Source organism: Nothoprocta perdicaria, unplaced genomic scaffold (assembly GCF_003342845.1).
Source record: "Nothoprocta perdicaria isolate Ctin4 unplaced genomic scaffold, notPer1 scaffold_214, whole genome shotgun sequence".
NCBI classification, from domain to species: domain Eukaryota; kingdom Metazoa; phylum Chordata; class Aves; order Tinamiformes; family Tinamidae; genus Nothoprocta; species Nothoprocta perdicaria.
The window spans coordinates 183,554-197,513 of NW_020455360.1; the positions used below are offsets into that span (position 1 = coordinate 183,554).

At 36.7% G+C, this 13,960-nt stretch overlaps 1 protein-coding gene across 1 annotated transcript in view; it reads left to right on the plus strand.

Annotated features, from left to right (window-relative positions):
- The first annotated feature begins 736 nt into the window (after positions 1 to 736).
- HERC1 (HECT and RLD domain containing E3 ubiquitin protein ligase family member 1) overlaps positions 737 to 13,960 on the plus strand; it is a 65,599-nt gene continuing 52,375 nt past the window's right edge. Inside the window, exons 1-16 of the mRNA XM_026038647.1 lie at positions 737 to 1,687; positions 2,468 to 2,563; positions 2,843 to 3,037; positions 4,508 to 4,819; positions 5,510 to 5,606; positions 5,927 to 6,070; positions 6,373 to 6,500; positions 7,133 to 7,277; positions 7,386 to 7,557; positions 8,624 to 8,758; positions 9,747 to 9,912; positions 10,926 to 11,051; positions 11,306 to 11,527; positions 11,857 to 12,009; positions 12,188 to 12,320; positions 12,787 to 12,978. Of these exons, the coding sequence (XP_025894432.1) occupies positions 758 to 1,687; positions 2,468 to 2,563; positions 2,843 to 3,037; positions 4,508 to 4,819; positions 5,510 to 5,606; positions 5,927 to 6,070; positions 6,373 to 6,500; positions 7,133 to 7,277; positions 7,386 to 7,557; positions 8,624 to 8,758; positions 9,747 to 9,912; positions 10,926 to 11,051; positions 11,306 to 11,527; positions 11,857 to 12,009; positions 12,188 to 12,320; positions 12,787 to 12,978 (3,346 nt within the window). The 5' untranslated portion in view covers positions 737 to 757. The remainder of the gene's footprint in view (positions 1,688 to 2,467; positions 2,564 to 2,842; positions 3,038 to 4,507; positions 4,820 to 5,509; positions 5,607 to 5,926; positions 6,071 to 6,372; positions 6,501 to 7,132; positions 7,278 to 7,385; positions 7,558 to 8,623; positions 8,759 to 9,746; positions 9,913 to 10,925; positions 11,052 to 11,305; positions 11,528 to 11,856; positions 12,010 to 12,187; positions 12,321 to 12,786; positions 12,979 to 13,960) is intronic.

A 13,960-nucleotide genomic window follows, 5' to 3' on the forward strand; every position in this document is an offset into this window, starting at 1 on the left:
CGTTCAAGAGCTTCTTCCCTCGTGATTGTTACATAATGTTCCTCTGTAGCAGGACTTAAATGAAGCTCTGACATGGATTTTAAGGAGATACCTGTCTTGCTAAAGAAGAGAATGGCTTGTGGCAACAGAACTTAAAAATGTGTTTGACAGCTTGAGCCCTTAGATATAGTTGTGCTCATTTTAAGGTGAGGCTCTGCACTGTTACTCCATTGCCTTGTGCATGGTTGTGGATGATCCCGTGCATTTCTTGAGATATATATCCTTCCTTTTGCTGGCAGTGAAGGGAGGATTGATTTTTCTAGAAGATATTAAAAGTGCTTTCATTGCAGCATTTGCAGAATTCAACTTGCTTTGTGTGAATACCGTCACCAGCAGCAGTGAAAATTTTAGCACTGAATTTCTGTGCATATGGATTTAGAATACGTAGCCTTCCATTAAAATTCTTACAGCGTGTGAGGGGAGCTGTACATACGCATGTACTTATTTGCTTGAAATGAAGATCAAAATTCATCTTCACAATGTCTTTTTTGCTGTGTTCTTAAACTCGTCTGCTAGAATTTGATCCCAATGACGGTTTCTAGCAGTTATGTTTTCAAAGCAATGAAGCATGCTGATGTTTGGTGATAAAAACCTTTGTTCTTGGCTTTATTAATAGATTTATTCAGCTATGGATATTGAATTCTGTAGGTGATCCTATGCTGCACCCACTGACAATTCTTTTTCATCTTTAGGACTAATGGCAAAAGACTAAACAAACATGGCAGCTATGGTCCCACCAGTGAAGCTGAAATGGCTTGAACATCTCAACAGCTCCTGGATCACAGAAGACAGCGAATCTATCGCAACGAGGGAAGGAGTTTCTATCTTGTACTCTAAGTTAGTCAGCAATAAAGAAGTAGTGCCATTGCCTCAGCAGGTTCTGTGCCTGAAAGGACCACAGCTACCAGATTTTGAACGGGAATCTCTGTCTAGCGATGAGCAGGACCACTACTTGGATGCCCTTCTTAGCAGCCAGCTGGCACTGGCTAAGATGGTCTGTTCAGACTCTCCGTTTGCTGGAGCTCTACGAAAACGGCTCCTCGTGTTGCAGCGCGTCTTCTATGCACTTTCTAATAAATATCATGATAAGGGTAAGGTGAAGCAACAGCAGCACTCGCCAGAGAGCAGCTCTGGCTCGGCGGATGTACATTCTGTCAGCGAACGTCCCCGCTCAAGTACAGATGCACTCATAGAAATGGGGGTTCGCACGGGACTCAGCTTGTTATTTGCACTGCTAAGGCAAAGTTGGATGATGCCTGCGTCAGGACCTGGCCTCAGTCTTTGCAACGATGTTATCCACACTGCAATTGAAGTGGTGAGCTCTTTGCCACCTTTATCTTTAGCAAACGAAAGCAAGATTCCACCCATGGGATTGGACTGTTTATCACAAGTAACAACCTTTCTCAAAGGAGTAACGATCCCTAACTCCGGGGCAGACACTTTGGGTCGCCGACTGGCTTCGGAATTGCTCCTCGGTTTGGCTGCCCAGCGAGGTTCCCTGCGCTACCTTCTTGAATGGATTGAAATGGCTTTAGGTGCTTCAGCTGTACTGAACACCATGGAGAAGACCAAGGTGCTGCAAAGTCCAGAAGGGATGATCAGTTTTGACTGCTTTATGAGCATATTAACGCAGATGCGGCGATCTTTGGTACGTAGACTGGGTATCGTTTTTTCCTTCCTGTCGTTCAGCACCATTGCAAGTGTTGATACATTCTCAATTTTGAATACAGTTTCTTAACAATAAATGCCATGTGGCATTTCTTGGTTGAATAATTTGTTTTAGTATGCTGGATAAAGGTTGTTCTTTTTTTTTTTTGTGTGTGTGTCTGAAAAATATTTTTCAGAACAAAGATAGTTATAAAGTATGAAACTACTTCAAAGAATGACTTCTTTTTTGATTTCTTTAGAATTGAAATTTTAGCAGTATGCCTTGTTTCTTATTCAGGGTTATTAGGGGACTTCCCCTCTCTCCAGTAGATTTGTGGGAATCGGAAGGATTTCTGAGATGTTAAGCATTTTTGGTCTGGAGTTAACACCGTAAGAAAATGGACTAAATTGCTTATAGTTTTGGTGCATTGCTAGCTTTCTGTACCAAGTACTCACTCCTGCTTCTAGTTGAATATTCTTTTTAAAGCCATGAAATTATTGTACAACATGTGACCAGAACCTCTTGAGTTAACTTCAAATGTGGGTATTTTCACTAAAGATAAGTAAATTATCCTACCAGCACTTGTCACACTTGAAAAAATGCTGAGATACGTGCGGATCTTGCTGCTGAGTGGGAAAAAGAAAGGTGTTTTGCTTCTGTTTACTTGGCAGATTTTATAATTCTTTAACTCTAGGAGCAAATTGCTACTGTGCTTTGTACAGATGTCCTCTTGCTCTGTGGAAGTATTTTTCTCACATTTCTAATGTTTAAATATTGTAGGGATCATCGGCTGATCGAAGTCAGTGGAGGGAGCCAACAAGAACGTCTGATGGCTTGTGCTCTCTTTATGAGGCAGCTCTGTGTTTGTTTGAGGAGGTAAGTCTGGAAATGAGCCCTGTCTTTAAGCCAGTTGTACTGTACTTGCCCCTCCACACACATTTGTTTGGTGTGTGCATGTGGGTGGGATCCAGTCTCCATTGAGTTATCCTGGAGAAGGCCAAAAAAAGGAAAAGGTGGAAAGCTGGGAGTTGATGATATAGTGCTTACCATGTTGTATTCACAGAGTTGTATTGAGGGAAATTTCAACTCGCTCACTGTGAATATATGGAAATAAATGAAAACAGTGTTGTGTAAAAAATCTCTTGATTTTAATAGGTCTGTCGAATGGCATCAGACTATTCCAGAACGTGTGCCAGTCCTGACAGCATTCAGACGGGTGATGCTCCCATAGTTTCTGAGACTTGTGAAGTGTATGTCTGGGGCAGCAACAGCAGCCATCAACTGGTGGAAGGAACACAAGAGAAAATACTTCAACCCAAGCTCGCTCCAAGTTTTTCTGATGCACAGACAGTGAGTGATGTTTATAGTAGTAGTAGTAAAGGTTTCGTGGCTGTAGTGAAATGAGATTGGAAAATAGTGCTTTGGTTCTGATTGTTGCTATAGTTCAAATGAGGGTATGAAGCCCGAATCTGACTACAGGAAAGGGTTTTACTGAAAATATCTTGCTGCTTTTATCCTGTCCAGAAAAAATCCTTTATTAATATGACACAACACCTGTGTAACAAGAACATGACATTTCTGGAGAGGATTCTGTCTGCTTGTGGTTAATTTTTTACTGTTACTTAAAAGATACTCTTACTAGGCAATTATCTTTTCCTTTGTTGGTTTTTATATCAAATATGCTTAATTTAAGAGTGGAAATAGGCCTAGCAAACCTTACCTAGCTTTCTAAAAATCACAGGTTCTGCACTTGTGACTTGGCACTTCTGTTGATGCATGACACAGAATAGTTTGCTTTTCTGTTGCTGTATTGGCTTTGCAGTGTTGACTTAAGTAAAAGCCTTTTTTTTTTTTTTTTTTTTTTTTTTGTCGTCACTAGACAGTTTAGGTCCGTTTTTCTTTCACTGATATATTTTATAAGCCAGAGGCCTGCAGGGCCAGGCATTTTAAAGCCACCTTGTGCCTTCAAAATGAGCTTAAACGCCGTGCTGATACTTAGGAGTGAAGCATGTTATTCATTAAATAATATTGGACGCACATACAGTTTGCATACTTGATTTATCACTGAGCTAAAGGAAGATTTGCTTTAACATTCTTTGCAAAAAAAAAAAAGGTCTATGTGAAGAACCTAATTCACAGTTAAGCAGGAATGCTTTATGTACCTGCCATGCACCAGTGCTCTGCACTGCCTAAGGAGATGGCTACGTGGTGCCTTGGGGCTTCAGCCCTCAACCTGCTTTACACCCGTTGTGTGTTAAGATCCCCTTGGGAAATGATTGCAGACTAGCTGGTTCGGTAGGAGGTCATTCCTTAGCTGTGCCCTGACTATCTGGTACAGACAAGTTCTTACTTTCTGAAGCACTTTTGGTCTTATTTCTTTTCTTTGTGATTAAAATACATAAGAATCTGACAGGCATGAAGGTAGGCGGAGTTCTCACCACTTTTTGTGCCAGAAAACTACTTCTGTTTTGGCTATGCTAGTTATTTTTGCTTCTACTTATTTTCATTTCCTAGAGTCAGGATTAAATTTTATAACATGTAGAAGAGATGGAAAAAAAAAAACCACAAAAAAGGTTCATGAGTGTTTTAATTCTTTATCTCAAGTTAAATAGGCTTGCTCATAAAGTATTTTATATTTGAATTACTATTGCAGAAGTCCACATTCTCCTGTAGGTTTGCTATGAAAGAATATGTACATATTGAAAAGATGATATAAAGAAAGATGACATTGTTAAAAATGCAAGACTTCTGTATCTATAGGTACGTTTTACATTCATCTAATCTTTCTCTTGTATTATTTTAACTTTTTTTTGTTTATAGATTGAAGCTGGACAATATTGCACCTTTGTAATTTCTACCGATGGTTCCGTTAGAGCCTGTGGTAAAGGCAGCTATGGGAGGCTAGGACTGGGTGATTCCAATAACCAGTCCACATTGAAAAAGTTAACTTTTGAGCCTCATCGGTCCATCAAAAAAGTGTCATCTTCCAAAGGATCTGATGGTCACACTTTAGCCTTTACAACAGAAGGGGAAGTCTTCAGCTGGGGTGACGGTGACTATGGAAAACTAGGGCATGGAAATAGTTCAACTCAGAAGTATCCCAAACTTATTCAGGGTCCTCTGCAAGGCAAGGTATGTTTTATGTAGTAGAAATCCTCTTTTCATTGCATTTAGTTATGGTGTGGTGTAAAATTTGAAATGTGTGAGTTCGGAAGCAAAAATGTCTGTAGTTTAGCTAAATTTCTCTTTGAAGTTGGAATTGTTTAATCAAAGCACTTAAACTTTTGGCTGCCCTTTAGGTGTCTGAGTTAGTATTGTTTCAGCAAAGCTCTTACTCTTGAGAGCTCAACCAACTCATCTGCTTTTGCTGAACTGCAATGTAAATCCAGAATGTCGTCTCTCCTGTTAGCGATATTGTTGTAGCTTTTAATATACAACTTTTTAATGGCTGATAGTAGAAGGAATTGTGCATGGCCCTAAAAGCCTTCTCTTCTCTGTTTGTCTTTATTTTGGCCACCATTTTAAACATCTGCTTACACCTCTTTTTGCTACTGCCAGACTAGGTGACCTTAAGATGATCGTTGTTTTTAATTTATTTGATAAATAATTCATGAACAGTTGTATATAATTTTTTTACATGTATTGACTTATTGAATGCTAAAAATGGAAGACTTTGCAGGGGTTACTTTAGGATGTACTTTCTTCATGTGAACGAACAAACATTTATATAATATTTGTTTTGAAAGTTGACTTTCATAGTCTGCATCAAAGTACCTACTCAGTTGATCTAAACACTTTATTTTTATTTTTAATGTAATGTAGGTTGTTGTATGTGTGTCAGCTGGATACAGACACAGTTCTGCTGTTACGGAAGACGGAGAGCTGTATACATGGGGAGAAGGAGACTTTGGAAGATTAGGTAATTTAAAATGTTTTTCATAGGAAATTTTTAGATGTTTTTGGAAAAAGTCTTGGGTCTAGTAGTAATACTGTACATATATGTACTGCAAGATATGCATAACAGTCTTGTAGTATGTCTTTTAGAAATTAAATGTTTGTTAACTTTATTGTAGCCCTCCTCCAATAAATTTTTGTGGGAAGTGGCTATGAATCTGTCATTTATGATGACTGCAATATACATGAGTTAGCAAAGTTTTACTAAGATTACAGACTGCAAATGGAACTTAATTTATGTCTTCATAAGAAGGAAAAAAATATATTTTGCCTTCTTTTCCGTAGGTCATGGGGACAGCAACAGTCGCAACATTCCAACTTTAGTAAAAGATATTAGCAATGTAGGAGAGGTTTCCTGTGGTAGTTCACACACAATAGCTCTGTCCAAGGATGGCAGAACAGTGTGGTCATTTGGAGGAGGAGATAACGGTGAGTAAAATTAACATTTGGGTAGTCATTTTCATTTTATTCCATCTACCTCATAAACTCTTTGCAGTTTTTAGCAGGACAGACATGTCAATCTTAACAAATTTCTTGAAATAGAATTGGAATAGACATTCTTGAATACACATTTCCTGCACACAGTAATCACTGAATGTGAAGACAGGTTGTTGTGTGTTTTAATTTAAAAAATATACATTGGCATTTCAGCAAGTCTGAAAATAATTCTTTTGAGGATCTTCGTATGGTCATGCTTTATATACTTAAATAACTTTCTACTCCTTTTATAGGCAAACTTGGTCATGGTGATACAAACAGGGTGTATAAACCTAAGGTTATAGAAGCCTTGCAAGGAATGTTTATTCGGAAAGTTTGTGCAGGGAGCCAGTCTTCACTTGCCTTGACATCAACAGGACAGGTGGGTTAAAAGAAGTTTATGCTCGAATGTAGATGTTTATGTCAAAGTAGAATAAGTATTTAAGAAATAAGAAAAATATGGTGTAGTTTTATTATTGTGGTATTTATTATTTTGGCTTAAAACAATTTGCAGCAAATCTGTAAGACCTTCGGACTGGTCTAAACAGTGTCTCTCAATGTTTGGTGTTAGCTCTATATGTTTCTACTTTATCCTGAAAGTAGGAGTTTAGAGAAATGTATTCTAGCAAGAATGTTTTACTATGGGTATTAGAGGAAGGAAGAAAAGATAGTTTAGAATATGATTTAATATTAGGTGAACAATTTTCCTAGAAAAAATGAGAAGTAACTATTATCAGTCATTTGTTTGATGTTAAAACTGAGCCTCACCTTTACTTGTAGAAGAAACTGCCAGGAGATTCCATTCACAGCCACTGTACAAGATACTTTCCTTTTTCGTATAGTTACATAAGAATGCTAGAACATTTCTTTTCAATTTTTAGCAGGTGACTTCATTCCATATTGGAAATAAAAATTAAAAAACAACTTTGCACATCCAACCACAGTATATTATTTTGTTGATGCTTATGGGCATCTTATGTGAGATGTTGGTGTTTTATGGTTTGTTCGCTCCAGGTTTACGCGTGGGGCTGTGGAGCGTGTCTGGGCTGTGGCTCTTCAGAGGCAACTGCTCTCAGACCCAAGCTCATTGAGGAACTGGCAGCTACAAGAATAGTGGATATTTCAATTGGTGACAGCCACTGTTTGGCACTTTCTCACGGTAAAATTAATGAAATATAGAAACATTTAATCCTCCTGTCAATTGAAAGTGGTTCTAGCTCAGGTTTTGGTTGCTCTTGTATTTTTTGTCTTTCGTTTATGTTCATAGATAATGAAGTTTATGCTTGGGGAAACAATTCCATGGGGCAGTGTGGTCAGGGAAACTCCACTGGCCCCATTACTAAACCGAAGAAAGTGAGTGGTTTGGATGGAGTTGCAATTCAACAGATCTCCGCAGGAACCTCCCATAGCCTCGCCTGGACAGCGCTTCCAAGGGACAGGTAACAGTTACTTTGGGGACTGATGTAATCTCTTTATATGAGCACACTCTTGGACTCTTCCCTGTAGATATAGACCATATCCTACACAAATAAATATTCTGGTTATAATGTTTGGGAGTGGGAGAGTCTGTTTGCTTTCTTTTTTTCCCCACTCTCTTTCTTTTTTTTTTTCTTTTTTTTTTTTAATTGCTACAGATTGCAGTAAGTAAAAACACAGCAGCACTAACAGTGTGAGTGACTGTATTTCTGCTTATGAAAACTGACAAATGAGGGAGTGGAGTGATAAAAACCCCAGTATTTTTTATTTTATGCTTCTGACAGAATAATATATTGCTTATGCAGTTTCCTTGGTATAACAAAGAAAAACCTAAGCACAAGACTGGAAAATAGGGAAGATTGGAAAAATCAGTGGACATTTCAATTGAAACAGCTTAGGACAAATTGCTAGGTGATTGCATGTAAAGCTAAATCAAAAACAGCTACTTAGTTATGTTACAAATTTATGATAAATGAAACAAGCCACTGATACTCTAAAGCCATGTCCAGGTAGTTAAAGGAACTAGTAGAACTTTATGGACTAACACAGAAAGGAAGGGAAAAATTCTCTTAATATTTCTAAAATATTCAGCAGGATTTTGGGATGTCCTGTTTTGAAAGGAGCTGTGTTAGAAAATGCAATTAAAGAAATAGTAAGGCTTAAATACTATCGGATGTTGCTGCCCCTTTTGAAATTTGCCTGTATTAAAGTCGTCTCATATTCTGTCATTTATACTAAAACAACTTTGTTTTTGACATGTTTTGCACGGATCAGCAGAAATAGTTTTGTGTTTGTGATACTGTAGGTGTTTTTGTTTTTATTTAATTTGTAAAAATCTCAACAGAAAGGAGAGGAGAAAATACCTGCAAGGATGAGGAAGTTAGTTTGCCTCAATCCTTTTAGTTTGTTCTTAGTTTGTTCTAAGTTTCCTCTAAATGTTTCCTTCTAGCTTGTTTTAAATTAACAAACTGTTAGCTTGTTACACGAATTGGAATATCTTTAATTCTTTATTGTGATGTTTGATTCCAGACAAGTTGTGGCATGGCACAGACCGTACTGTGTAGACCTCGAAGAAAGCACCTTTTCACATCTTCGTTCTTTTCTGGAGCACTACTGTGACAAAATTAACAGTGAAATTCCCCCTCTTCCTTTTCCTTCGTCAAGGTATACACAGCATATGAATGTTTTATTTTTTAAAAAATGATTCCTTTCATTTTCAGCAGTTGTGATATGTGGTTTGGTCCTGGTCAGTTTTTTCTTTAACAAGCAAAAATCAGGTTTGCATTACTCCTTCAGGTGTGTTTTGTAAGCACAGAACCTTTTTAGTGCTTCAAGCTGTAGCAGGATCTTTTGTTTGGAGTTTATTTTAATTTTTCTTAGAGGTACCCTTTAAAACATTTTCTTTATAACGAAAATGTGTTTACTATTTCTGGATGTTGTTTCAGCTTCTTAAATTTTTCGCCTTAGAACCACTTTTAGTGGGTACCTGCTTGCTCTTCTTTACTATTAAGCCTAGGCCAAAAAATAAGAGAAAATTCTATAGTGATAATCTATCAATCCGTCATTGAGTTGTTGACTAACAAATGTATGGTGCTCAAATCATCACTTTAAGTTGTAATTGGGACACTGATAAAACCCAGTGCCCTCTTACTTTTTAATGATTTCATATGAAATCCATATAAAATGTGTTTTTCCTTTTTTTTTTTTTCCCTTCACAAATTCTGCTTTTGCTATAAGAAAGTTTTTCAAGTTTTTTTTTTTTTTTTTTCTTTAGGAATGGGACCGGAAATTAATATCAGGACTCTTCCTTCTTAATTCAGTGTTTTATTTGTAAATATTTGAGAGTACATTTCTCTAACAGTTTATTTTTTTCATTCATGTGAAGAATAGCTGCCTGTTCACTTATTTTGAACGGATTTTGCCCTTTATTTTATGAGACTGTGCATTGAAACTGAATGTTCCTTGAAATCCTTGTCCAAAAAGGCTTCTTTTCTGTAACGTAGGATTTTGTTTTCATTAAGTGGGTCGGCAGTAGATTTTCAGGAGAATTTGTTTAAAGTCCAAATTGTTACTTGTTCATCTAAGTGAAAAATCATGATGCATAAATAAGTGAGATAGCAGGAAAAGATTAAGTATGTGTTTCTTCTTGCAGGGAACATCACAATTTTCTTAAATTGTGCCTGAAGCTGCTTTCTAATCATCTTGCACTTGCACTGGCTGGGGGTGTAGCTACCAGTATTCTTGGCCGGCAGGCTGGTCCTCTTCGAAATTTGTTGTTTAGACTCATGGACTCTTCTGTCCCAGATGAAATTCAGGAAGTAAGTTTTTTACACGTAAAAATTCTACTTTAAAACCCAAACTTTCTCTTTGCAGATTCCACAGTCTGACTTTTTAAAGGTGATATTGATGAAATCAATTTTAACTTGCTAATTTTCCTGAATAATGTTTGAAATTTAATTGCCATCATTATTTAATGTATAAGTATTTGTTATGATATAAATAAATGGTAATTCTGCACAAAAGCAGGGGAAAAAGTTTGTGCAAGAATTTCTGTATGATGCTTCCCCCTCTCCCCTTTCTTTTTAGTTATTATTTCTAATAAAGAGCCTAAAAAATTAGAGTTTGGAAAAATCAGAATGAATAAAAAACACGAAATAAGTTCTGGAAATTCATAGACAGTAATTCATTAGGGAGTGCTTAAACGAGATAGAACCTCCTCTTGTAGTATATGCAGTCTATTCCCAGGACAACAGCTCTTTACATTTAATATTTATTGGCTCCTTCAATAAAGAAGATTATTCTCCCACTGGAAAACTGTGGTAAGAAATCTATGGAATTAAAGTTGTAGAGCATAGCACTTAATTATCACAAATCTAAATCAGATGTGGGAAGATTGCTGGACCATGAAAATTATATAGTACATGTAGAAAAAATATGAATTCCCAATTCCAAACAAATATGTTCAAGTATGGATCAGAAAGAACCACCTATTCATTTTATTTACTGTACGGTGGTCCTTGAAAAATAGGATGAACTTGGGCAAGGCAGGGATTTAATTTAATTTTCAGAGGAAGTTTGCCATCATTACAGTTTCATCTGAAAAAGTTTGTATTCTTTAGACAATACGTCAGTCTCAGTTCAGTCCTTCAGGCTACCCTGCATCTTTGTATCTTTTAATAAAAACAATACTCTAATGGGTTAGAATGCTTACCTAAAGTTATATGAAAGTTTTAAGGATAACATGTGTGATGTTTGTTTTCTACAAATGCTCTGAGTTGATAATTTTTCTTTCCCCACCAAATTGAAGTGTTTTCTGATACTCTATTTTTAGGTTGTCATTGAGACTCTCTCAGTAGGAGCAACTATGTTACTTCCTCCCTTGCGAGAGAGAATGGAGTTACTGCATTCTCTCCTACCACAAGGTCCTGATAGATGGGAGAGCTTATCAAAAGGACAGGTAAAGTTGATTAAAAATAAGTTGTCCTTTGAAAGCAAGCAGTTGTAATATATTTCCTGACAGAATTAATCTGTTCTCTAATATTGAAAATCTGCAACAAAAACTGGATTTTGTTGATAAAATCCTCCAGCTATTTGCATGTCTCACTAGAAAATGTTTTTACTGCTTAACAATGCTTGATAATTTTTCTTGTTAGCTCGTGGTTTTGTCTTCACTAACATTTTTTTTTATCATTTCCAAATATTTTTCTTTAGAGAATGCAATTGGATATTATTCTGACGAGCTTACAAGATCATACCCACGTAGCCTCTTTGCTTGGCTATAGCTCACCATCTGATACCACAGAAGCTTCCTCGTTATGCATCAGCTATGGAAATATATCTGACCAGACCTACGCTGTCCAGAGCAGTCACCCGGATACTCATCTAGCTGAAATTTTGATGAAGACTCTCCTAAGAAATTTGGGATTCTATACTGTATGTTTACACTTTGTATTTACTTCTTATGTTGTTCTTAATGTCACAAAATTTCTTCTTTGAGTTGAAGAAAAAGTATTTTTCTCATCTGAACATAACCTTTGTAGAATATAAGTGGTTTCTTGACAACTGTCGCAATGACTTCTCTCACATTCTAAATGACTGTAATTTCAAGTTTTGTTAAGTCATGTAGCACTTGTTTCTATCTGATTTCTTTGATAATCAGACATGTAATGCTAAAAATTAAAAATTGATGGTAATTTGATGGTATTAAGCTAACAGAGTATTTGAAGAGTTAATGTTTTTTTTTTTTTCTTTTGTCTAAATAGGATCAAGCATTTGGAGAGCTGGAAAAAAACAGCGATAAGTTTTTACTGGGTACCTCAGCATCAGAAAACAGCCAGCCTGCTCACCTTCATGAGCTCTTATGTTCACTGCAGAAACAGTTGCTGGCTTATTGTCACATCAACAGTGTTAGTGAGGTGTGTGTCTTTGTTTTTTAGGGAAAAAGATCTTTAAAAAGTATGCCTGAATACAAACATGGGGTAAGATTCCTGTGAAAAATCTTCTAAGTACTTGAAAGTTAGAATGTTTGAAGTCACGAAGCCCTTAAATACGTTGGTATTATTATTACTATATTTTTTGTTTGTTTCCATCTAGAACTCCAGCAGTGTTGCTCTGCTTCACAAGCATCTTCAGCTTTTATTGCCTCACGCTACGGATATCTACTCCCGTTCTGCAACGCTGCTTAAAGAAAGCTCTTGGAATGGTAGCGTTGGGGAAAAACTAAGAGGTAAATGATGGCAGAAAATCAGTAATGGGGGCACCATGAGCTTAAAGGGATGAATTAACCTCACAATTTCTTTTTTATTATATATTTAAATAATTAAGACGCTTGTTTATTTTCCCTATAGTGGTATAAAGTAGACGTTCTAGGCCTACCCAAAAAGAGAGCGTTTTCCTACCCTGGTGTAACATGTAGTTCATGCTTTCGATAGACCACTTTGTCCATAGGCAGAATACAAAGCAGAAGATACTGTCTCTGCAGTCCTCTCAGTTTTGTAGTTCTAGAGGTCAGTATTTTTAAGTTCTGAAAAGCGGAGAAGGTAAATATGAAATGGATTTGTGATGATTAAACAAAACCTCCAATTCAGACTTTGCAGTTGAGATTGCTGAGCTGAGATATCTTTATGCATTTCCCTGCTACATGCCATAATGTGCTTGGAATATAATTCTCTTGTTTCTTTTTCCCTCTGCAGACGTGGTTTATGTGTCTGCAGCGGGTAGCATGCTCTCCCAGATCGTCAACTCCCTCTTGTTGCTGCCTGTGTCAGTAGCTCGGCCCCTGCTGAGCTACCTGCTGGATCTGTTGCCACCTTTAGATCGGCTTAACAGACTGTTACCGGCTGCAGCCCTTTTAGAAGATCAAGAATTACAGTGGCCTCTTCATGGTGAGAATAATAATTACACACTTTTGATCTTAAGTATAAGAGATGATTAAAAGATTCGAGATTTCTCCAGAGGCAGAAGCGAAAACATCAGCTCCTTTTGTGATTTCACAAAGTGAAACTAGAAAAAAAAAAAAAAAAAAAAAAAAAAAAACCCTTCTATAGTGGAATTTTTTAAAAAAGTTTTAAGTGTATTAACATTCCTTGCATGAAAAACTTGAGCTATAGGCAAATTTCTTAATTCTGATAGACCAGAAAGTGTATTGACTTGAGTGGGAATACAGGAGGGATATATATTGAACCTAAATGTCAAGGATCATTATACTTGAAAATGCTTTATGTGTTTAATTTGCAAAAGATACCCTAATTTTGTTGTGATATATTTACCTTGAGGTCCCAATACTGTCTTAGCTTTCTATTATGTAGTGTGATAGAAGTTTAAGTTAATAAATGTGCATTATCTGTTACCTTTCCAAACATTCCCCATCAGAAAGTTGTGGGGGATATAAAAATACAAAAATTAGAGTAAAAAGGCGCTTGGGATAGGAGACGTCACACTTTCCAAATATTGATTTTCTGTCAGTGTCTTTGCCAATTTTTTCTGCTTATAGAGAGTGCTGTTTCCCGTATGCAGTGAAGAGCATATTTGTAGTGAAGTATGTAAATGGTGAGCGGGAAAACCTGCAGGATTAAACCATTAGTAGCCACACATTCTCTACTGGGAGTCTTTCCTAGAAATCTCATCATAAAAGGAAAGGCATAGCAAGAGTTTTGGAACAGTTAATGCTGATAAATTGATATTGTTATTTCACAATAAGGACCCTGTAGTCATGCACAGAGATGTTGCTGTGCTTTTTGGGGCTAAACAGAATGACTGAAAGAGGGGGAAAAAAAGAAACCTAGAACTTTATTTTGCCATAATTAAACTGACTTTTTTTTTTTACACAGTTCTAGAAAACTAGTAGCAAATTGTGGAATTTTCCCT